We start from the raw sequence: 25,667 nt of genomic DNA on the forward strand, positions 1-25,667 counted from the left end.
GTACTGGCTGTTCAGAGTCGGGACCCAGGATGGACCGCTCGCCTGTGTATCGGTTGGTGACATCCCTACGCTGCTGATCCGACTCCGCTTGGGATGGTTTCCTGTGGACGGGAGTCTCGCTGCTGTCTTGGATCCGCTTTGAACTGAACTCTCACTGCTGTGTTGGATCCACTATGGATTGAACTTTCACAGTATCATGTTAGACCCGCTCGACATCCATTGCTTTCCTCCTCTCCAAGGTTCTCATAGTCATCATTGTCACCGACGTCCCACTGGGTTTGAGTTTTCCTTGCCCTTATGTGGGCCTACCGAGGATGTCGTAGTGGTTTGTGCAGCCCTTTGAGACACTAGTGATTTAGGGCTATATAAGTAAACATTGATTGATTGATTGATAAATATATCTCAGTCAAGGTTTGTTTTTTACCTTACTGTACACCTTCCCTTCCTCCTCTAAAAATTACTTTTTTTTTATGAAGCAAGCACCAGATATGATATCGAAAAAGTAAACTTCCATTTCAACACATCAGTGACAATGACAGAGGTTTTGCTTTTTTCGGTGAAAAAAAAACAACAAAATGACAGTGAGTGAATGTTTAGGGGCTGCAAACAGGATGTTGAATTCCACTGAAGTGAACTTTACTGTGAAATGATGTGCTTTGGAAGCAGTAATACCATCCATCCATTTTCTACCGCCCGTCCCGTCTGGGGCCGCGGGGGGCTGTCAAAGCCCACCCCAGCTGCACTCGGGCGGGAGGCGCCGCACACCCCGGACAAGTCGGCACCACACACCAGGGCCAACCCAGTGCCGCCAATCAACCCATCCCCAGGTGCATGTTCCTGGCGGTGGGAGGAATTCGAAGTACCCGGAGGGAACCCACGCATTCACGGGGAGAACATGCAAACTCCACACAAAAAGACCCCGGAAATCGTTTAAATGCTGATATGCTTTGAATTTTGGAAGGGTTTGAATGTTGAAGAGTTTTAATTTCCAGGAAGAACAGAATTTGGTTTGGAACTTGGGTAAATGTTAGTTTGAATGTCCAGGATGAGTGGAATGTTTTGATGCCAAATTTACTGTATATGCCGATTTCAAAAGGCCACGGCCCCCCTGACCCCCCTTCTCAAATGCCTATGTGACGTCAAGGCTTGGTTAGCCCAGAATTTTTGAATAATGAATGAGGGAAAAACTGAAATTTTAGTTTTTTCATCTTTAGCAAGTAAAACCTTAAAGTCACTTAAGATGTGACTTTAGGGTTTTACTACTTAGTATAAAATACTACACGGTCTTGCTCCATCTTATCTTGCCGATTGTATTGTACCATATGTCCCGGCAAGAAATCTGCGTTCAAAGGACTCCGGCTTATTAGTGATTCCCAAAGCCCAAAAAAAGTCTGCGGGCTATAGAGCGTTTTCATTTCGGGCTCCAGTACTCTGGAATGCCCTCCCGGTAACAGTTCGAGATGCCCCCTCAGTAGAAGCATTTAGGTCTCACCTTAAAACTCATTTGTATACTCTAGCCTTTAAATAGACTCCCTTTTTAGACCAGTTGATCTGCCGTTTCTTTTCTTTTTCTCCTATGTCCCACTCTCCCTTGTGGAGGGGGTCCGGTCCGATCCGGTGGCCATGTACTGCTTGCCTGTGTATCGGCTGGGGACATCTCTGCGCTGCTGATCCGCCTCCGCTTGGGATGGTTTCCTGCTGGCTCCGCTGTGAGCGGGACTCTCGCTGCTGTGTTGGATCCGCTTTGGACTGGACTCTCGCGGCTGTGTTGGATCCATTATGGATTGAACTTTCACAGTATCATGTTAGACCCGCTCGACATCCATTGCTTTCCTCCTCTCCAAGGTTCTCATAGTCATCATTGTCACCGACGTCCCACTGGGTGTGAGTTTTCCTTGCCCTTATGTGGGCCTACCGAGGATGTCGTAGTGGTTTGTGCAGCCCTTTGAGACACTAGTGATTTAGGGCTATATAAGTAAACATTGATTGATTGATTGATTAGTTTTTGGTCCGGCCCTCACTGACTTGGGACCATTGCAAAATAATGTGCGTCCCAAGGTCACCAGCCATGGTGTCACTGTAGACAGCGATTTTAAACTTGACAATGGCGTTTTAAAATTGTGTTTTTATCATCTTCGTCTTTTAGTAAAGGTTAAACTGTTTTTATCTTTTAACCTTTTTGAACAAGTCGTGCATGCTTTTTATTTCAAGCCGCCTGGACTACTGCAATGCACTTTATGCTGGCATTAGCTAAAAAGCTCTCTCCCGGTTGCAGTTAGTCCAGAACACGGCGGCCAGAGTTTTAACAGGGGCCAGGAAACGCCAGCATATAACCCCAATTCTTCAGAGTTTTCACTGGCTCCCTGTTCATTTTAGAATTGATTTCAAAACCTTGCTCTTTGTTTTTAAATCTTTACATGGACTGGCACCTCAATATATCTCGGACCTCATCCAAACTTACAATCATGCTCGCGCTGTGAGGTCCAGGAGCCAGCTCCAGCTCGTGGTGCCAAGAATTAAAACTAGGGGAGACAGGGCCTTTTCTGCCCCTCCATATTCGAACTGCTCCCACAGTGGAGTGTTTTAAGTCTCGTCTTAAGACCCATTTTTATTCTCTGGCTTTTAACACTACGTGAGTTGTATGGTCCTCTGTTGCCCTCTGTGTTTTAAAAATGTTGATTTCTATTTACTGTTTTAATTGGTTCCACCCTTAAAATCCTCTTTAATCATATCAATTTTATATTGATTTTATATGTATTTATTTATTATTATTATTTATTTATATTTGTTTGTTTTTATTCAGTCATTGGTGGAGCTCAGGATAGTATTTAAATGTTGTTTTTAATATTGTTGTGCAGCACTTGGGGAAACATTTTGTTATTTAAATGTGCTATATAAATAAAGTGGATTGGATTGGATGTTGGAATGGTTTGAATCAGTCGAAAAATTTTGCATCATGGAAAAATGTCCCATTCATTTAAATGGGAACTTCCTAGAAATTAGTGAATTTTGGGAAAAGCGGGATTTTTTTGGAAATGATTAGGAGCAAATATGAGCTGAATTGGTTGGTGTTGGAATTGTTTTAATCGGTCAGGAAATGTTGAAGTAGTAAATGGTATTAGGGAAAATCTGGATTTTTTTTTTTTGTGAAAATGATAAATGAGTTGAAACGGTTGGTGTTGCAATTTTTCTAATCGGTCGAGAAATGTTGAAGTAGTAACATGTTGAATGGAGAAAGGGTATTAAGGAATTCCTGGAATTTCGGTAAAAACGGGTATTTTTCCAGTTTAAAAAACAACTTAATTTTTTGGTCCTGATTAAGAGAAATGTTTCGACGGTGGAACTGTTGAAGTGGGTCGAAAAATGTGTGAGGAGTTGCCAGAAAAAAGGGTGGAAATAGGGCTTTGGAAAATCAGAAATTCTCTAAAAACCTTGGAATTTTTGGGAACTTGTAAGAAAAGAAGTTGTAATTTCCAGAATGGTGGAATGTGTTGAAGGTGGAATGGGTTGAATAGGTTGAAAAATGTGAAAATGGCAGAAGTTTGAAAAATGGCCAATTCATTTTAAATGGGAAAACCGGGAATTCTGGAAAATCTGGGATTTTTATTTTTTATTTTTCAAGGGAATACCCGCGATTCCTGCATAGGCTGAACGTTTTGAAGTTGGAACAGTTTGAATCAGATAACAAAATGTGGGAATTGTGGAAGTCTGAAGAACGTCCCATTGATTTCAATGGGAATTTCGGGTAAAGCGGGAAATTTTTTGCAAATGTTAAAACACTTGAATGGTCTTATTGGGTTGAAATAGTTGGTGTTGAAATTTTTTAAAACGATCGAGATATGTAGTAACATGTTGAATGGAAAAATGGTATTATGGAATTACTGGAATTTCAGGAAAGTTGGGAATTTTTCCTATTAAAAAAACAACTTAATTTTTTTGTCCTGATTAAGAGGAATGTTTTGACGGTGGAACAGTTGAAGTGGGTTGAAAAATGTGTGAGGAGTAATTGAAATAGTGCTTTGGAAACCAGGAATTCTGGAAAATCATGGAATTTTTTTGAACTCTGAAAGAAATAGGTTTGAATTTCCAAGATGGTGGAATATGTTGAAGGTGCAATGGTTTGAATTGGTTGAGAAATGTGGGAATGGTTAAAATTTGAAAAATGGCCAATTCATTTTAAAAAGGAAAACGGGGAGTCTGTGAAATCTTGGAATTTGGGGAAATTTGTCAAGGGAAAACCCGCGATTCCCGAATAGGCTGAACAGTTTGAACTTGGAACGGTTTGAATTTCCCCAAAATTGGGGAATTTCGGCTAAAGCGGGAATTTTTTAGCAAATGGCAAAACACTTGAATAGTCTAAGTGAGTTGAAATGGTTGGTGCTGAAATTTTTCAAATCGGGCGAGAAATGTTGAAGTAGTAACATGTTGAATGGAAAAATGGTATTACGGAATTCCTGTAATTTCGGGAAAACCGGGAATTTTTCCAGTTAAAAAAAAAACAACTTCCTTTTTTTTGTCCTGATTAAGAGGAATGTTATGACGGTGGAACAGTTGAAGTAGGTTGAAAAATGTGGGTGGAGTAGTTGCCAGAAAAAAGGGTGGAAATAGGGCTTCGGAAAACCAGGAATTCTGGAAAATCTTGGATTTTTTTTTTACTTGTTTGAATTTCCAAAAAGGTTGAATATGTTGAAGGTGGAATGTGTTGAATCGGTTGAAAAATGTGGAAATGGTGGAAGTTTTAAAAATGGCCAATTCATTTTAAATGAGAAAACCGGGATTTCTGGGAAAATCTGGGAATTTTGGGAAAATTTTTAAGGGAAAACTTGCAATTCCCGAACAGTTTGAATTTGGAACAGTTTGAATTGGATAAAAATGTGGAAGGTAGAGCGCGCCAAAATCTCTAAAAGAAGAAGAAGAAGAAAAACCATACGAGTGAATGCTTTGGAACATTCACACAATTATTACTTTACCTTCCCTTATTTGGATGTCCTTTTATTTGCGTAAAAGGAGTAGTCGCCAGAAAAACAGGTGGAAATATGGCTTTGGAATTCCAGGAATTCTGGAAATTTCTGGAATTTTCTTTCTTGGAAAAAGGGCAGTTTGAATTTCCAGAATTGTGGAATGGGTTGAATCGGTTGAAAAATGTGGAAATGGTAAAAGTTTGAAAAATGGCCACTTCATTTTAAATGAGAAAAATGTCCCGGGAAATCTGGGAATTTTTGGAATTTGTTAAGGGAAAGCCCACGTTTCCCAAATAGGCTGAAGAGTTTGAAGTTGGAACAGTTTGAATCGGATGAAAATGCGGGAATTGTGGAACTTTGAAGACTGTCCCAATGTTTTGAATGGGAATTTCAGGTAAAGCGGGTATTTTTTTGGAAATGGTAAAAAACTTGAATGTTCTGAATGAGTTGAAATGGTTGGTGTAAAATGTTTTCAAATCGTTTGAGAAATGTTGAAGTAGTAATATGTTGAATTGAGAAAAGGTATTATGGAATTACGGGAAAACCGGGAAATTTTCCAGTTCGACAAACAACTTTGTCCTGATGAACAGGAATGTTTTGACGGTGGAACGGTTAAAATGGGTTAAAAAATGTGAAAGGAATAGTTGCCAGAAAGATATGGCTTTGGAAAACCCGGAATTCTGAAAAAACCTGGAATTATTTTTCTTGGAAAAAGGGTAGTTGGAATTTCCAGAATGGTGGAATGGGTTGAATCGGTTGAAAAATGTGGGAATTGTGGAGCTTTGAAGACTTTCCCAATTTTTTAATGGAAATTTTGGGTAAGGCGAGAATTTTTGGGAAATTTGTAAAAAACCCGAATGTTCTGCATGAGTAACAATGGTTGGTGTTGACTGCGATGAGGTGGCGACTTGTCCAGGGTGTACCCCGATTGTAGCTGAGATAGGCACAAACGCCCCCCGCAATACCGAAGGGAATAAGCGGTAGGAAATGGATGGATGGGTGTGTGTTGAAAGTTTTCAAATCGTTCGAAAAATGTTGAAGTAGTAATACCGGTATGTTGAATTGAGAAATGGTATTGCAGAATTTTGTTTTTTGTCCTGATGAAGAGGAATGTTTTAACGGTGGACGGGTTAAAATGCGTTGAAAAATGTGGAAGGAGTAGTTGCCAGAAAAATAAGGCTTTAGAAAACCCGGTATTCGGGAAAATCCTGGATGTTTTTTTTTTAACCTGGAAAAAGGGTAGTTTGAATTTCCAGAATGGTGGAATGGGTTGAAGGTGGAATGGGTTGAATCGGTTGAAAAATGTGGAAAATGGTGAAAGTTTGAAAAATGGCCAATTGATTTTAAATGGGAAAAATCTCCCGGTATATCGGGGAATTTCTGGAATTTGTCTAAGGAAAACCCACGATTCCTGAATAGGCTGAACAATTTGAATCGGATGAAAATGTGGGAATTGTGCAATTTTGAAGACTGTCCCAATGTTTTGAATGGGAATTTCGTGTAAAGCGGGAATTTTTTTGAAAGTGCTAAAAAAAAACATTGAATGTTCTGAATTAGTTGAAATGGTTGGTGTTGAAATTTTTCAAATCGGTCGAGAAATGTTGAAGTAGTATCATGTTGAATTGAGAAATGGTATTATGGTATTGTGGGAAAACCGGGAATTTTTCCAGTTGAAAAAAACAACTTAGTTTTTTGTCCTGATTAAGAGGAATGTTTGGAGGGTGGAGCGGTTAAAATGCGTTGAAAAATGTGGACGGAGTAGTTGCCAGAAAAATAAGGCTTTGGAAACCCGTAATTCTGGAAAATCCTGGAATTTTTTTTTTTTTACTTGGAAAAAGGGTAGTTTGAATTTCCAGAATGGTGGAATGGGTTAAATCGGTTGAAAAATATGGGAATTGTGGAACTTTGAAGACTGTCTCAATGTTTTGAATGGGAATATTGGGTAAAGTGGGATTTTTTGGGAAATTGGTTAAAAAAAACAAAAACTGAATGTTCTGAATGAGTAGCAATGGTTGGTGTTGAAATTTTTCAAATTGGTCGAGAATTGTTGAAGTAATAACATGTTGAATTGAGAAATGGTATTACAGAATTACGGGAAACGAGGAATTTTTCCAGTTCAAAAAACAACTTAGTTTTTTGTCCTGATTAAGAGCAATATTTTTACGGTGCAACGGTTAAAATACGTTGAAAAATGTGGACGGGGTAGTTGCCAGATAAATAATGCTTTGGAAAACCCGTAATTCGGGAAAATCCTGGAATTATTATTTTTTTACTTGGAAAGAGGATAGTTTCAATTTCCAGAATGGTGGAATGGGTTGAAGGTGGAATGGGTTGAGTCGGTTGAAAAATGTGGAAAATGGTGAAAGTTTGAAAAATGGCAAATTGATTTTAAATGGGAAAAATCTCCCGGGAAATCGGGTAATTTTTGGAATTTGTCAAGGGAAAGCCCACGAGTTGGAATGGTTTGAATCGGATGAAAATGTGGGAATTGCGGAACTTTGAAGACTGTCCAAAGTTTTGAATGGGAATTTTGGGTAAAGCGGGAATTTTTTTGAAAACGGTAAAAAAAAAAATTGAAAGTTCTGAATGAGTTGAAATGGTTGGTTTTGAAATTTTTCAAATCGGTGGAGAAATGTTGAAGTAGTAACATGTTGAATTGAGAAATGGTATTATGGAATTCCGGGAAAACTGGGAATTTTTCCAGTTCAAAAAACAACTTAGTTTTATGTCCTGATTAAGAGGAATGTTTTGACGGTGGAACGGTTAAAAGGTGTTGAAAAATGTAGAAGGAGTAGTTGCCAGAAAAATATGGCTTTGGAAAACCAGGAATTCTGGAAAATCTTGGAATTATTTTTCTTGGAAAAAGAGTAGTTTGAATTTCCAGAATGGTGGAATGGGTTTAATCGGTTGAAAAATGTGGAAATGGTGAAAGTTTGAAAAATGGCCAATTGATTTTAAATGGGAAAAAAATGTGAATTCTGGGAAATCTGGGAATTTTTGGAATTTGTCAAGGCGATTCCGGAATAAGTTGAACAGTTTGAAGTTGGAACGGTTTGAATCGGATGAAAAATGTGGAGGGTAGAGCGCGGCAAAATCTGGAGAAGAAGAAGAAAAACCATATGTGTGTGAATGCATTCATACAATTATTACTTGACCTTCCCTTATATGGATGACATTTTATTTGCGTAAAAAGGCACATTTTGTGTGATAGAATACCAGGACTTTATTTTCATTACATTCTGATTGATCATTTCTCCAACACAACCTAAATCATATAATATTGCACAGTTTTGTTTTGTTAATGTATATTAAAAATATATATAATTTCTCATAGGGCTGCGAATCTTTGGGTGTCCCACGATTTGATTCAATATCGATTCTTGGGGTCACGATTCGATTCAAAATCAATTTTTTTTTTCAATTCAACACGATTCTCGATTCAAAAACGATTTTTTTCCCGATTTAAAAGGATTCTCTATTCATTTAATACATATGATTTCAGCAGGATCTACCCCAGTCTGCTGACATGCAAGCAGAGTAGTATATTTTTTGTAAAAACGTTTTATAATTGTAAAGGACAATGTTTTATCAACTGATTGCAATAATGTAAATTTGTTTTAACTAGTAAACGAACCAAAAATATGACTTATTTTATCTTTGTGAAAATATTGGACACAGTGTCACAAGCTTACGAGATGCGATGCAAGTGTAAGCCACTGCGACACTATTGTTCTTTTTGTTTATTTTTATAAATGTCTAATGATAATTTTAATCACTGCTATGCTGAAATTATAACTAATATTGATACTGTTGTTGATAATATTCATTTTTGTTTCAGTACTTGTGGTTTGTTCTTTATCGTGTTTGTGTCTTCTCTCAATTGCTCTGTTTATTGCAGTTCTGAGTGTTGCTGGGTCAGGTTTGGTTTTGGATTGCATTGTTATGGTATTGCTGTGTATTGTTTTGTTGGATTGATTAAAAAATATATATATAAATAGATTTTTTTTTTTCAAAATGAGAATCGATTCTGAATCGCACAATGTGAGAATCGCGATTCAAATTCGAATCGATTTTTCCCCACACCGCTAATTACTCGAAACCATAACTTCTAAGAGTCAAGTCAGGATAATATGAGACGTCACGCTGCAGTTCATACTTCCTCCACTGAGCGTCGCTGTTGGCTCGTGTCGCTGTCATCTCTCCGAGTGCCATACTGCCAACATAACGGGATGCTAAGCGGCGCGACATGATTGTCAGCCATATCGACATTAGTATTATTTCTACCGTCAACAATTGCTCCCCACCGTTTAAGATGCCCTACAGCTAGCTTCCCAGGAGCCCGCACGTTCCGGGGGCGTCGCCTGCTTTGAATAACCTCTCAGCTCGGGTGAGTGAGGCTCGAAGGGAAGCTAACGTCGTTAGCTCGACGCTAGCAGCTAAGTGATTAGCCTCCGGTGGCGAGCTGGAATAGATCATCATTTCCTCGCCATTCCATCACGTATTTATGTCATTCATCTTCTGCTTTCGCCTCTTTGTTCGCATTGTTAAAAAAAGGTGGAATTGCCAAGGGTCGTTCTGAACATGAAACCACAAACATGTCACGTTAGCTACTTAAGCTAACTAACAATTAGCCTATGCTAAACCACATTTTTCAATAATAATTATTTTAATAGTTGCTTCACAGCAGAAGAACAGGCTTTATTTTTGGTTGGGTTATGGTGGCATGTATCAATCAATCAATGTTTATTTGTACAGCCCTATATCACATGTGTCTCAAAGGGCTGCACAAACCACAAAGACATCCTCGGTAGAGCCCACATAAGGGCAAGGAAAAACTCACAAACCAGTGGGACGTCGACAATGAGGACTACGAGAAACCTTGGAGAGGACCGCATATGTCCCCAGTGGACCGTAAGCAATGGATGTCGAGCGGGTCTAACATGATATTGTGAAAGTCCAATCCGTAGTGGTCTAACACAGGGGTGTCAAACTCAAATCAATCAATCAATCAATGTTTACTTATATAGCCCTAAATCACTAGTGTCTCAAAGGGCTGCACAAACCACTACGACATCCTCGGTAGGCCCACATAAGGGCAAGGAAAACTCACACCCAGTGGGACGTCGGTGACAATGATGACTATGAGAACCTTGGAGAGGAGGAAAGCAATGGATGTCGAGCGGGTCTAACATGATACTGAGAAAGTTCAATCCATAATGGATCCAACACAGTCGCGAAGAGTCCAGTCCAAAGCGGATCCGACACAGCAGCGAGAGTCCCGTTCAAAGAGTGGGCCAAAATTTAAAACTGAACAAAGCCGTGGGCCGAGGTTGAGCAAATTAATCTTTTAAATAGGGACCCAAACAAGTTTTTCATTGAATATTGAACAAGCAAGGCTTATATAACTTTATAGTGACATGCAAAAGTGAGTTTAAAATAATAATAATTTAAAAATATTAATGGCATATCAAATCAAATTTAAATAAAAATTGAATGCCTTTTTTGTATTTGCAGCCTTCTGAGATAAATATTAACTCTAACTTTTTCCAGAGGCTAATACATTTGAAAATAAAATAATGAATAAATCCACCATTCAGGCCTTTTTACTGCTCAGTTAATGTCGGGGCTCAGGTGGGTAGGGTTAGGGGGGCGGGGTTTGTTGGTAGCAGAGGGGGGGTGTATATTGTAGCGGTCCGGAAAAGTTAATGCTGCAAGGGGTTCTGGGTATTTGTTCTGTTGTGTTTATGTTGTGTTACGGTGCGGATGTTCTCCCGAAATGTGTTGGTCATTCTTGTTTGATGTGGGTTCACAGTGTGGCACATATTTGTAACAGTGTTAAAGTTGTGTATATGGCCACCCTCAGTGTGACCTGTATGCTGTTGAGCAAGTATGCCTTGCATTTACTTACATGTGTGTAGAAGCCACATTTATTACGTGACTGAGCCGGCACACTGTTTGTGAGGAGGAAAAACAGACTTGACGACAGGTTGTAGGGGACGCTAAAGGCAGTGCCTTTAAGGCACCCCCCCGATATTGTTGTCCGGGTGGAATTCGGGAAAATGGTTGCACCGGTAGATTTTCCAGGAGGGGCACTGAAATTCGAGAGTCTCCCGGGAAATCGGTGAATGCGGTGTTACAGCGGCACCGCTTTATAACACCGGCGGGCCAGCTCTAATGTTAATTTGATATTGCCTCAAGTGCCAAATGAAATTACATGGTGGGCCAGATTTGGCCCGCAGGCCAGAGTTTGACACCTGTGATCTAACACAGGGGTCGGGAACCTTTTTGGCTGTGAGACCCATGAAAGCCAAATATTTCAAAATGTATTCCCGTGAGAGCCATATAATATTTTTTAACACTGAATACAGCTAAATGCGTGCATTTTTAAGTAAGACCAACATTTTCAGAGTATAATAAGTCTCCTATTTTTTTTAATAACATTGTTATTCTAAAGCTAACCAATAATAAATATAATACTTCTTCCCATTATTGCAACTTCTTGAACAGCTGGGATAGAAAATGGATGGTTGGATTAAAATGAATGACAATGTTATATAATTTGAACATCATTTTTAACACTGATTACCAGCGGAATTATTCATTACTTATCGTGTTAAGCAATGTCAGCTAAAATTTATCTGAGAGCCAGATGCAGTCATCAAAAGAGCCACATCTGGCTCTAGAGCCATAAGTTCCCTACCCCTGATCTAACATAACCGTGAGAATCCAGACCAAAGTGGATCCAATATAGTAGCGAGAGTCCCGTCTAAAGTGGAGCCAACAGGAAACCATGCCAAGCGGAGGCGGATCAGCAGCGCAGAGATGTCCCCAACCAATACACAGGCAAGCGGTCCATCCTGGGTCCCGACTCTGGACGAGCGGTCCATCCTAGGTCCCGACTCTGGACAGCCAGTACTTCATCCATGGCCACCGGACCGGACTCCCTCCACTAGGGAGAGCGGGACATAGGAGAAAAAGAAAAGAAACGGCAGATCAACTGGTCTAAAAAGGGGGTCTATTTAAAGGCTAGAGCATACAAATGAGTTTTAAGATGAGACTTAAATGCTTCTACTGAGTAGCATCTCAAACTGTTACCGACTGGGAGGGCATTCCAGAGTACTGGAGCCCGAATGGAAAACGCTCTACTGCCCGCAGACTTTTTTTGGGCTTTGGGAATTACTAATAAGCCGGAGTTCTTTGAACGCAGATTTCTTGCCGGGACATATGGTACAATACAATCGGCAAGATAGGATGGAGCTAGACCGTGTAGTATTTTATACGTAAGTAGTAAAACCTTAAAGTCACATCTTAAGTGCACAGGAAGCCAGTGCAGGTGAGCCAGTACAGGCGTAATGTGATCAAACTTTCTTGTTCTTGTCAAAAGTCTAGCAGCCGCATTTTGTACCAACTGTAATCTTTTAATGCTAGACATGGGGAGACCCGAAAATAATACGTTACTTAAGCTAACTAACAATTAGCCTATGCTAAACCACATTTTTCAACGATAATTATTTTAATAGTTGCTTCACAGCGGAAGAACAGGCGTAATTTTGGTTGGGTTATGGTGGCATTAAGTGCGAAAAAAGTGAATTCGATTTGACCAGTATGCTTAGCTATCATCACAGCATATCATAGCAACCCCCCAAATATGCCCCGTAGTGGATGACTCACCTGATGACACACATGGACTTGTTTCTTCAGCATTGTCCACACGTTTAAGTCCGGAATTTGGGAAGGCTATTCTAAAACCTTAATTCTAGCCTGATTTAGCCATTCCTTTACCACTTTTGAGGTGTGTTTGGGGTCATTGTCCTGTTGGAACACCCAACTGCGCCCAAGACCCAACCTCCGGGCTGATGATTTTAGGTTGTCCTGAAGAATTTGGAGGTAATCCCCCTTTTTAATTTTTCCATTTCCAGCACCAGGTCCATTGGCAGCAAAACAGGTGAAGAGCATTATACTACCACCACCATGCTTGACGATAGGAGTGGTGTTCCTGGGATTAAAGGTCTCACCTTTTCTCCTCCAAACATTGCTGGGTATTGTGGCCAAACAGCTCCGTTTTTGTTGGAATGAAATGAAAAACTTTGACGTGCCGGACTTGGTCCGAGGGCTGCTACTTGATTAGACCTGGTTTATGCCGTTAGGGTATTTAAGTTATTCCAATATGACATTCTGACTCGTGATGTCATCTAGCCCCGCCCACCTTGTCCAAATCGCCCCAAACGTGTCCCATTCGTTTGTGCGGCAAACATTTTTTTTTGTCTGTTATTGTTTAAATGCCATGAATGTTTTATTATTCATATCCAGCCCCCACCTTGTCAAAATCAATTGTCTTATGGTTGTTATGTTATTAGTGTGTTATTATTCATAACCAGCCCACAATCGCCCCAAACTTGTCCCGTTCGTTTGTGCTGCACACTTTTTTATTATCTAACAATTATAGTTTTATAATATGGTTATGCCATGTTTTGTTTTTGTTTTATCGTCAACAGTGCTGCGTGTATGTGTGCGTGTTTTCCTCTCTTCTTTTTTTGTGTACAGCACTTTGTGTTTGCCACTTGTTTATGTTTGAAAAGTGCTACATAAATAGTTATATTTAATTATGAATAATAAAATGTTAACAAAAACTATAAAACGTAAATAACATTAAAACTATAGTAGACAAAATAATGTTGCAGCACAAACCAATGGAACAAGTTTGGGGTGACTTGGACAGAAGGGTGGGGCTAATTGATACCACGAGACAGAAAACATGTTTTTGAATAACCGCTAAAAGTTGTAGAATACCAACAACAAATGGTCGAAAATATAAGACAAAAACCTAATAATTTAATCCAAAAGCGCTCTTAAATAAGAGAAATGGTTAATAGTGTTAGACAAATAAGATAAAGTAGTAATAACATGAGAATAAACTTGGGATATTACTATAAGTTGTAGTACGAGGATTTGGGGATGGCGTGGTGCGGTTGGAAGAGTGGCCGTGCCAGCAACCTGAAGGTTCCTGGTTCGAGCCCCATTTTCTACCAACCTCGTCACGTCCATTGAGTCCTTGAGCAAGACACTTCACCCTTGCTCCTGATGGGACCTGGTTAGGGCCTTGCATGGCAGCTCCCGCCATCAGTGTGTGTGAATGGGTGAATGTGGAAATAGTGTCAAAGCGCTTCGAGTACCTTGTAGGTAGAAAAGCGCTATACAAGTATAACCCATTTACCATTTATGAGAAAAACATTTATTTTCCCAAAATAAAGTTGTATGTATGAATAATTTTAAAAGTACTACTCTAAGTTGTAATATTCTAAAAAAAAAAAAGAGAGAAAAAATAGTATTAGTGCGAGAATTTTTTTATAAACTTATAATAAAACGAGAAGAAAAGTATTATAATAAGGTTGTAATATAAGAAAAAAATCTGGTAATTTTACAAAGAAATTAAGTTTTATCAATCTATTGCGGTAGTAATATTTATAATTACAGAACATCCTTTTCCCCCCTCATAATATTATAACCTTATTATAATAATGTCACTCACAAACGACTTTAGTTTATTGATGTTTTTCCTCACACTCTGACCATTTTATTGTCATAAAAAAATTGTTCCAGACTATTACAACTTTATTGTGATCATACTTTCTTTGTACTTCACATAGTGGTCATAAAGTTGTAATCTTCTGAACCTCTGCCCCCTTTGCCACAATTATTTTTTATTAGAATAAAGTACAGATGAGTAACTTGTAATGTTGAAAGGTAAACTACAGGTGCAATACAACACCAATGTGTACATAATATTCTGAAAAAAAAACAAAATGAACTGGTAATATTGGAGCATTTTTTTTTACAAAGCAGCACAGGCAAATGGCAGTGTTGTTTTTATATTTGTAAAGAGAACTTCAAACCGGTAGCATGAGGGTTAATGTGGACTCACACTCACTGTTGTGGTCCCACAGTTTTGGGAGCGAAGGAGGAAATGAGCCAGCCGAGCGTCCGCCGCTGGACGCCCAAACACGTGGCCAAGTGGCTGAAGGAGGAGGGCTTCTGCGACTACGTGGACCTGCTGTGCTACAAGCACCGCCTGGATGGCACCAGCCTGCTGGCCCTCAGCGAGTACGACCTGCGCTCGCCGCCCCTGGAGCTCAAAGTGCTGGGCGACATCAAGCGACTCATGGTATCCATCCGCAAGCTCCAGAAGCAGAACCTGGACCTGTTGGATGAGCTGGGCCTCCCCTTCGACGGACACTCCCCGACCGGCGCCGGCGGAAACGTGGACTGGTTATGCAACGGCGAGCCCGGGAGGGATTGCGACAGCACGGACACGGCGCCCGTGGGCGAGGAGTACCAGCAGTACACCAACGGGAAGTACAAGCAGCAAGCGCGCAGGCTGGATCCCGAGTACTGGAAGACGGTGCTCAGCTCGGTCTATGTGGTCTTTGTGTTTGGATTCACCTCCTTCGTCATGGTCATCGTGCACGAGAGGGTCCCTGACATGCGCACGTACCCGCCCTTGCCGGATATCTTTCTGGACAGGTGACTACTCTTTTGCTAACGTCAGCCTGCTTTATTTATATTAACGGCGCTTTTTTTGTCCACAGCGTGCCTCGAATCCCGTGGGCCTTCGCCATGGCTGAAACGTGTGGCGTGATCCTCTGTAACATCTGGCTGCTGGTTCTCCTGCTACACAAACACAGGTATCTCTTGTAGTCTTCAACAATAAAAGCGTCAGGAGCTTTTTTTTTTTAAGTTATTGTGTACTATTGACATTGTTTTTATCAATAATAAAAAACGAAGTACTGTAAATATTGTGTTAATATTGTTATTGATGAACTGAAAAATGTACAGTTAATACTAGGGGTGTAACGGTACACAAAAATTTCGGTTCGGTACGTACCTCGGTGTAGATGTCACGGTTCGGTTCATTTTCGGTACAGTAAGAAAATGACAAAATATAAATTTTTTGGTTATTTATTTACCAAATTTTTAAACAATGGCTTTATCCTTTTAACATCAGGAACACTATAAAATTTCTGCCCACATTAATCAACATTAAACTGCCTCAAATTGTTGCTCAGATTAAATAAAATGACAAAACTTTTCTTCTACATATAAAAAGTGCAACATTAAACAGTTTCAAGTCAACTCATCATGTTTAATTTATCACTGCATTTTGGGAAGCCTGTAGTTGATTTTTATTATATAAATGTTATATTTTTATCAAAATGTGATAGCAGGGACTCTGCCATTCAAAGCTTTTCTGTCCGTAAAACACACACACACACACACACACACACCGCAAAATGAGCTAATGTTAGGCTAAAAGCTAATTAGCCTTTACCTCAAGCCAGAACTGTGAGCGAGCTGAGCTGCAGTTTAAGTTTCTAGAAGGTCAACGGGCTCATAGTGATGTTAGTAGTGGTTGACTGGGAGGTGTTTATTATCATTTGGGGAGAGTACTCTGCCTTATACTCACCTGTTAAACACCTATCTGCTCGACGCTGAAGCATTTTCTACATGCGCTCTGAATACGCACTGCTGATTGGCTGTTACCGCTCTGAATACGCACTGCTGATTGGCTGTTACCGCTATATATGTAACCAGTCAGATGGTTGTGTGGGTGGCACAATGCTGGGTGTTGAGACAGAGGCAGAAGAAGCAAAGCAGCTTGTTAAGACTTTAGCTTAGAAATTTGTGCGGTACACCCCCGTACCGAACCGAATCCCCCGTACCAAAATGGTTCAATACAAATACACGTACCATTACACCCCTCGTTAATACATGTGATCAGTATTGGTATTGGTATCAACCAATCTCACTCATGGATGAAGGTATCGGCAGGATAAAAACCTGATGGGAACATACAGAATGATTAGGAAACATGAATTATTGATGTGCTGAGAATATCAATGTGACTTTTTTGCGTTAGGTCCATTCTTCTACGGCGCTTGTGCAGCCTGATGGGCACCGTCTTCATGCTGCGCTGCATCACCATGTTCGTCACCTCCCTGTCTGTGCCGGGACAACACCTGCAGTGTTCCGGAAAGGTAACGTCTCCGCCCACGCCGCTCCCTGTCCCCTTAACAATGTCACCATTTTCTTTTCTGACGTGTAGATTTACGGAGATATGTGGGCCAAGTTGCAGCGGGCCATCGCCATCTGGAGCGGCTTCGGAATGACTCTGACGGGCGTGCACACGTGCGGCGACTACATGTTCAGCGGCCACACCGTCGTCCTCACCATGCTCAACTTCTTTGTCACAGAGTGTGAGTAGCAAGTCGAACGCTCAATATCGCAAGATCCATAAAATGATCAAACGTTGCTGAGCTACATTGGCAGCAGGGGACAGTTTGGTATCTATCCAATACCAAATCATCTAATATATACCGTTGTTGGACTTTTGTGTTAGTCAGTGCATGATTTTATGTTCATTTTATAAAAATAAATAGCTGAGATAGGCGCCAGCACCCCCCGCTACCCCAAAAGGGAATAAGCGGTAGGTAATGGATGGATGGATGGATCAAAGTAGTATCAATACCGTACTGAAACTACCCTTAATATTAATACTATCAATATTCTGTTTGATCCGCCCACTTTGAGGGGACATTCTGTGATGTTTGTAAGCTTAGATAACGTCCATGAAGCAACTTATAACCATTTTGTATTTAAATAAAAAAAGTACTTAATTTAATTACTAAAAAGATTATTTCATTAGTATTTGTCAAATATATATATTTTTTGACTAAAATCAAATGTTAGATTGCCATTGCTTTTTCTTACACATTAATGACTTCATAAGAATTATGTTTTAATATTACAATTCATGTTTTGAAGGCATAATAGGAAAAAAAAAACGTAATAATTTAAAATGTAAATTGCAGAAAGCTGTTACAGTTGGCAATGGTATGTTAATGATGTCAAAAAAAAATTATATTTCAAACATTTATTGTTTATGTATATGTGTGTATGTAAATATGAACATATATAAGCACATATATATATATATATATATAAATATGTAATTTATATATATATAAATATGTAATTTATATATATATATATATATATATATATTAGGGGTGTGGGAAAAAATCGATTCGAATACGATTCAGAATCGATTCTCTTTTTCTTTTTTTTAAATTGATTTTTTTTATTATTATTTATTTATTTTTATTTTTTTTATACATCAATCCAATAAACCAATACACAGCAATACAATAACAATGCAATCCAATTCCAAAACCAAACCTGACCCAGCAACACTCAGAACTGCAATAAACAGAGCAATTGAGAGGAGACACAAACACGACAGAACAAACCAAAAGTAGTGGAAAAAAAAAAGAATATTATCAACAACAGTATCAATATTAGTTATAATTTCAGCATAGCAGTGATTAAAAATCCCTCATTGACATTATCATTAGACATTTATCAAAATTAAAAAAAAAGAACAATAGTGTCACAGTGGCTTACACTTGCGTACACACTGTGTCTAATGTTTTCACAAAGATAAAATAAGTCATATTTTTGGTCCGTTTAATAGTTAAAACAAATTTACACTATTGCAATCAGTTGATAAAACATTGTCCTTCACAATTATAAAAGCTTTTTAAAAAAAAATCTACTCTGCTAACATGTCAGCAGACTGGGGTAGATCCTGCTGAAATCCCTTGTATTGAATGAATACAGAATAGTTTTGAATCGGACAAATATCGTTTTTGAATCGAATCGAATCGAAAAAAATTGATATATTATCGAATCGCAACCCCAAGAATCGATATTGAATCGAATCGTGGGACACCCAAAGATTCACAGCCCTAATATATATATATATATATATATATATATATATATATATATATATATATATATATATATATATATATGTATATGTATATGTATATACATTTATATATGTATGTGTATGTATGTATATATGTTTGTATGTATGTGTATGTATATACTGTGTGTGTGTGTGTATATATATATATATATATATATATATATATATATGTATATATATATATATATATATATGTATATATATATATACACATACACACACACACATGCAAACACTACCAAAAGACTATTTAAAGTTTTTCTTTATTATAGTTTTAAATTTTGGTCAATGAAATGAAATGTTAAAGCTCAACAAATAAACTGGCAACTTGTAATATTTCATTCTTATGGAGTTCTTTATTACGGAAACTTATTTTGGACACTGAAGTAACTAAATTTTTTGCGTTTGAATATTGTGAACATCATTTTTTCGCATCAATTTAGGCTGACAATTGTATCAAACATTTGTGAGCAAAATTTAGGGCGTAAGAAAATCAGTGTTTTAAAATTTAGTGCAGAAAAATTCAGTGCAGGAATATTTAAAGCAGCGAACATTTCTTTACTTTATTTTTCTGCAATTAATTTTAAACAAGTAAAATTTTTATACACTGAATTTTAACTAACTAAGTTTTTAAACGCACACTTTTTTCAATTAAATTGTGAACATAATTTGATGTATAAAACATCTGTTCACTAAAAATTCAGCAAAAAAAAAAAGCTTTTGTAAGACATATTAACCTCCTGGTCTGAAGTAGTAAAATAATGAAAAATGGCATCCATTTTTAGAAATCAATTTAACAACGACTTAATTAGATGCAAAATGTCTGTAGTGCTGTTTAAAAAAAATCTGATGCAACAAATAGACAAATAATTACTTCCTGTGTTGTTTAAAGGCCTACTGAAATGAGATTTTCTTATCCAAACGGGGATAGCAGGTCCATTCTATGTGTCATACTTGATCATTTCGCGATAGTGCCATATTTTTGCTGAAAGGATTTAGTAGAGAACATCCACGATAAAGTTCGCAACTTTTGGTCGCTAATAAAAAAGCCTTGCCTTCACCGGAAATCGCAGACGATGACGTGACAAGGGTGAGGGCTCCTCACGTCCTCACATTGTTTATAATGGGAGACTCCAGCAGCAAGAGCTATTCGGACCGAGAAAACGACAATTTCCCCATTAATTTGAGCCAGGATGAAAGATTTGTGTCTGATGATATGGATAGCCAAGGACTAGAAAGAAAAAAAAGTTAACAAAAAAAAGGCGATTGCATTGGGACGGATTCAGATGTTTTTAGACACATTTACTAGGATAATTCTGGGAAATCCCTTATATTTCTATTATGTTTCTAGTGTTTTAGTGAGATTAAATAGTACCTGATAGTCGGAAGGATGTGTGTACGGGTGTCTTGACGCCAGTCTCTGAGGGAAGCCGACGGCAGCTGCATGGACGGCGCAAGATCAGCTGATCTCCGGTAAGAGGCGACTTTTTACCACAATTTTCTCACCAAAACCTGCCGGTTAACAATTGGTCGGGAACCATGTTCGCTTGACCGCTCTGATCCATAGTAAAGCTTCACCTTTGGGAATTTTAAACAAGGAAACACCGTGTTTGTGTGGCTAAAGGCTAAAGCTTCCCACCTCCATCTTTCTACTGTGACTTCTCCATTATTAATTGAACAAATTGCAAAAGATTCAGCAACACAGATGTCAAGAATACTTTTTAATTACGCGATGAAAAGATACTACTTTTAGCCGCAAATGGTGCTGCGTTAATATCTGCCGTCCAAAGGCAAAACCTAGTAACTCACTTCTAGCTGATTTTGAGAAAACAAAGGAAAACCAACCCATCTTGATGCTGTCTTACAAAGGTCTACAAAGTCATCAAACGTATAGATGTTTTCTTGGGCTTTCATTTTCTTGCCGATTGAGCCATGGCTTGAATCTGCTCTCATGAACGTGTGCCCCATTCTGCGTTTGCACATTGGGCAAGAGCCGTGTACAGCGTCCAGTTTTTTATTTTGACCTCCACAGTTATCTGCCCAAAAGAGTATGCAAGGGGAAGAATCAAGAAGAATACATTTAATGAAGGTGCTTGCAACGTCCTGGGCCAATCTTCCAAATATCCCCTGGTGCCATAATATCACATAATCAGGTTGACCGTCGGCCCCCATTCGTGCAAATGTCTCGTTAAAGACAATAGGTGACTGACAAAGAAGCTTCGATTGGTCCTTTGAGATACTAGGTTTTTCTGTTGTATCTCCGCGGGCTTCACGGTGGGAGAGGGGTTAGTGCGTCTGCCTCACAATACGAAGGTCCTGCAGTCCTGGGTTCAAATCCAGGCTCGGGATCTAAATTGGTCCTAGTGTGTGAATGTGAGTGTGAATGTTGTCTGTCTATCTGTGTTGGCCCTGCGATGAGGTGGCGACTTGTCCAGGGTGTACTCCGCCTTCCGCCCGATTGTAGCTGAGATAGGCGCCAGCGCCCCCCGCGACCCCAAAAGGGAATAAGCGGTAGAAAATGGATGGATGGATGGATCTCCGCGGTTATGTGGTAGTTGCTAGGTCCTGCCATGCGCGTAACAGTTTACTCACGGAACGAATTACGCATGTTAAGCATATCACCTAAGAACTCCAAAATTATTATCAGCTCAGTTTTGACCAAAATTGAGTTACTGGGTTTTGCCTTTGGACGGGAGATATGTCCCCTGCAACCCGGAATGTCACGCGCACGCGTCATCATTCCGCGACATTTTCAACAAGAAACTCCACGGGAAATTTAAAATTGTAATTTAGTAAACTAAACCGGCCGTATTGGCATGTGTTGCAATGTTAATATTTCATCATTGATATATAAACTATCAGACTGCGTGGTGGGTAGTAGTGGGTTTCAGTAGGCCTTTAAAAGAGGTGGAATCGGTCTTTGTCTCCCCCTAGTGTTCTTCCTCGGTAGTGCACACAACCAAACCCCCCCCCCCCCCACCCCCAATCTAAAAGGTTTGTTTTCAAACGCAGATACACCGCGAAGCTGGAACTTCATCCACACTCTGTCTTGGGTGCTCAACCTGTTTGGCATCTTCTTCATCCTGGCGGCGCACGAGCATTACTCCATCGACGTTTTCATCGCCTTCTACATCACCACCAGACTCTTCCTGTACTACCACACGCTGGCCAACACGCGCGCCTACCAGCAGAGTCGCCGAGCGCGCATCTGGTTTCCCATGTTCTCCTTCTTCGAGTGCAACGTCAACGGGCCCGTGCCTAACGAGTACTGCTGGCCTTTCTCCCGGCCCGCCGTCATGAGGATGCTGATTGGGTAGCAATCAAGACTTACATGAGCCTATCAGCAGCGAGGCTTGACGGGAAGCCTCCTCTGTCAATATAAGAAACTAATATTTTAAAGCGCCATTATCGCCTTTTACCTTACAGGATTTGTAGGAAGTATGAAATCTGCCAAAAACAAATACTAAAATGTTCTCCCTATGTCTTAAATATGATTCCTTTTGCCAATTGTGTATAGAAATGTAAATGTTTCTCCATGTTTGATGACAGAATGACTTTTTCTACCAACAAAGGGACTTTTTTTGTGGCATTAAGATAGGAAATTATTCTGTTGTAAATTATTTAAAAGCACTCTATTTCTTGGTGTTATTTATTTCATGTTTGTACATGTCAAGGTATTTTTGTACTTGCAGCAGCAACATGCACACTTCAGATATGTTTACAGTTGCTCAAAGTGACACTATGTGCTTTTTCTTTTTTGTAAGTGTAAGTGCAACGATTGGTTTGTTGGCCTTTAGAGTGAAAGTCGCCTCCCTTAATGGTGGTAAAAAACTTGTAAAACTAATAAGAACCAGTATGCTCCTGCAGAGCCATTGTTAAGAGCCATTTCCATCATTCAATAAATAAACTGAGTTTTTTTGCCTACTGAATGTGCATTGTTATTTAACATGCAAAAAAATTGGAAGAAAATGGCAAAGTATATTTATATACACCGTATTGCCAAAAGTATTTGGCCACTCATCCAGATTGATTGTACAGATATGGTGTTGTTTCTGCTGGGCATGTATGCCTGACGCGCCTCCTTGCTGCAGGGTCATCAGCCGGGGACCACCGCTCATTGGAGTTTCGCTGTCTTTAACCCCGGAACGCCTCCTGGTGGCGAAGCGGTGGCAGAGACGTCTCCCTGCCACCCCCTGCAGCTGACCCATCTTATTGCCTCGACCCCCAGTACTTATCCCTCCTCCTCAGCCACAACCAGAAACTTCCCTTTTCTGCTTCCTCAGCAAGGGCCTTTGTTTCCCTTTGGAGTTTAGCCCCAGTTAATCCCACACCTCGGAGCAGCCTTATGGTTGATGCCCCGACAGCCTACTTCCACAGGGTAGATGGTAGTGGACCAGCCTGCCTCTCTGCACTCAGCAGCCAGATCTGCATACTTGGCTGCTTTGCGCTCGTAGGCTGCCTGGATTCCCTCCTCCCAGGGGATGGTAAGCTCTACCAGCATGGCAGACTTGGTAACAGCAGACCACAGCACAATGTCTGGGCGGAGTGAAGTGGTGGTGATCTCACGGGGGAATTGGAGCTGTTTGCCAATGTCAGCCCTCATACTCCAGCCCCTTGCCAGAGAGAGTACACTGCGGGGGCCTCTTCGGCTGGTGTCTCCTTTGCCTTCCCCTGGCCTCACAAACATGACAGGACGTTGCTTTGCTATGGGTTGGCTGTTGGCCTCTCGTCTACTGGTTCTCCAGGATTTCTGCCAGTTTTATCAGGACTTGATCATGCCGCCATCTGAAGCGACCCTGTGTCAGCGCGATCTTGCAACCTGATAGCAAGTGCTGCAGGCTGGCGTTGGGAGCACCACACAGGGGACAGCTCTCCTCCTGGCCGTACCACTGGTGGAGGTTTCTGGTTCATGGCAAGGTGTCATAAGTTGCCCTGAGTAGGAAGCTGAGTCTGGCTTGGGGCATCTTCCATAGGTCGGCCCAGCTGATGGGTCTGCTGATGGTACCTTCCCAAGTGGTCCATCTTCCTTGGCGACCTTGAGACCCGGCCTTGATGGTATATTGCTCCTGGTTCGCCCTTGAGACCTCCTCCACAACCATAGCTCTGCGTTCCCTCTTTGTGGCCTTGGACCACAGGCGTGGAGAATCTCCCCAGCCAAGCCCCGCTCTTCCTACTTGCACCCTGCCAACGATCTCCTGGTGTTGGAGCCTGCCAATGGCCTTGGCAACCTCTGGCCCTGCTTGCCACTTCCGGCCTGTTCGGATTGGTACATGTGCATTCCTCACTGTAGGATCTGAGGATTATTTCAGCTCGAGAACCAATCTGGCCTTCTCCTGCTTGTAGCCCAGTGCGATGGACTGAATCGGCAGATGCAGTAAAGTTGCCCCAAATAAGCCAGTGTCGGAGAAGCAACGCGGTAGGCCCAGCCACTTCCGGATGTAGGAGTTGGCTAATCTGTCCAACCCGTTGGCTGTTGAGGATGGAATCTCGCACATCTTCAGTGGCCACATAACCCTTTGGTACAGTGTGAAGTTGTAGCACCACAACTTGTATTTTCCGGGGAGCTGGCTCTTGTTGATGCTCGCTAGGCCTTCTGAGAGTTGTTTCCGTGCTGCCTTGCCTGCATGCTTGTCCGACAGGTCCGCATTGTACTGCCTCCCCAGGCTTTGGATGGAGTGGTTGACCAGTAGAGGGATTTGCTCACCTCCTGCAACAAAGATGGTTTTGTCGTTCATGGTGCCTTTGCACAATGAGAAGCTTTGTGACTTGGAGGGTTTTATCTTCATCCGTGCCCATGTCACTAGCTCATCCAGCCTCTTCAGACACCTTCTCATGCATGGGGCTGTTTGCAGTACCACAGTGACATCGTCCATGTAGCTTCGGAGTGGTGGAAGCCTCTGCCCTGTCTGCAGCCTCATCCCACCTACAGTCTGAAGGGCTCCGCGGAGGATGATTTCAAAAGCTGCGACAATGAGAACTGGGGAGATGGAACACCCCATGGCTATGCCTACTTCCAGACGCTGCCATCCTGTTGTAAAATCTTGAAGGCTAGAGCACATCTGGAAGTCCCTGAAGTAGCTGGTTACCAGGTTGATGATGGAAACAGGGACGTGGAAGAATTCCAATGCAAACTGGATGAGTTTGTGAGGGACAGAACCATCAGCGTTGGCAAGGTCAAGCCACACCACATGGAGGTCGTTTTTCTCTTGCTTGGCCCTCTGGATGTGTGCCCAAATCATAGAAGAATGCTCCACGCATCCTGGAAAACCTGGTACTCCTGCTTTCTGGCAGCTGGTGTCACTATAGCCATTTGCTGTGAGATAAGATGTTAGTCTCTTGGCCATGACTGCAAAGAAGATCTTTCCCTCGACATTCAACAGAGCAATGCTCCTGAATTGATTGATGTTATGGGACTCCTGTTCCTTCGGAATAAACACCGCCACAGCTCTCTGCCACTCCGACGGAATGAGTAGTTTCTTCCATGCTGTGCTCATTAGTTTCCACAAGCATTTCAGCACTTAGGGGAAGTTTTTGTATAGCTTGTAGGGGATTCCGTTAGGCCCAGGAGCTGATGCTGACCTCGCTTTCTTGACCACTGCTCTTACCTCGCTCAGTCGAGGAGGGCAGCTGTCAAACTGCGTGGTTGGAGGTGGAAGAGGAGGGACGTATCCTGGTGAACCTAAAGGATCGTTCCTCTTTGAGTCACTGTATTGGCCCCTGATGTACTGCTCAAGCTCCTCTTTGGTGGCTTCCAGTTTCCCGTTTCTTTTCTCCTCCAGAAGCTGGCGGGCGTGCTTGAAAGGATTCCTCATGAAGCTAGCCCTATCTTTCTCCTTTCTTTTCTTGCGTCTGCGATTACGCTCTGCTCTTCGCATGCT

At 40.8% G+C, this 25,667-nt stretch overlaps 1 protein-coding gene across 3 annotated transcripts in view; it reads left to right on the forward strand.

Moving 5' to 3' along the window:
- samd8 (sterile alpha motif domain containing 8) overlaps window positions 1–22,718 on the forward strand; it is a 50,248-nt gene extending 27,530 nt beyond the window's left edge. The window contains exons 1-7 of one of the 3 annotated variants that reach the window (XM_061909744.1): window positions 9,118–9,348; window positions 12,881–12,969; window positions 14,906–15,482; window positions 15,548–15,643; window positions 16,876–16,993; window positions 17,062–17,212; window positions 21,802–22,718. In XM_061909744.1, the coding sequence (XP_061765728.1) occupies window positions 12,933–12,969; window positions 14,906–15,482; window positions 15,548–15,643; window positions 16,876–16,993; window positions 17,062–17,212; window positions 21,802–22,106 (1,284 nt within the window). In that variant the 5' untranslated portion in view covers window positions 9,118–9,348; window positions 12,881–12,932 and the 3' untranslated portion in view covers window positions 22,107–22,718. Of the gene's footprint in view, window positions 1–9,117; window positions 9,349–12,880; window positions 12,970–14,905; window positions 15,483–15,547; window positions 15,644–16,875; window positions 16,994–17,061; window positions 17,213–21,801 lie in introns of those variants that run through there. The other 2 variants (XM_061909745.1, XM_061909743.1) reach the window with 2 other exon arrangements.
- Window positions 22,719–25,667: the final 2,949 nt, after the last annotated feature.

The sequence above is a fragment of the Nerophis ophidion genome, linkage group LG08, assembly GCF_033978795.1.
Source record: "Nerophis ophidion isolate RoL-2023_Sa linkage group LG08, RoL_Noph_v1.0, whole genome shotgun sequence".
Classification (NCBI taxonomy): Eukaryota; Metazoa; Chordata; class Actinopteri; order Syngnathiformes; family Syngnathidae; genus Nerophis; species Nerophis ophidion.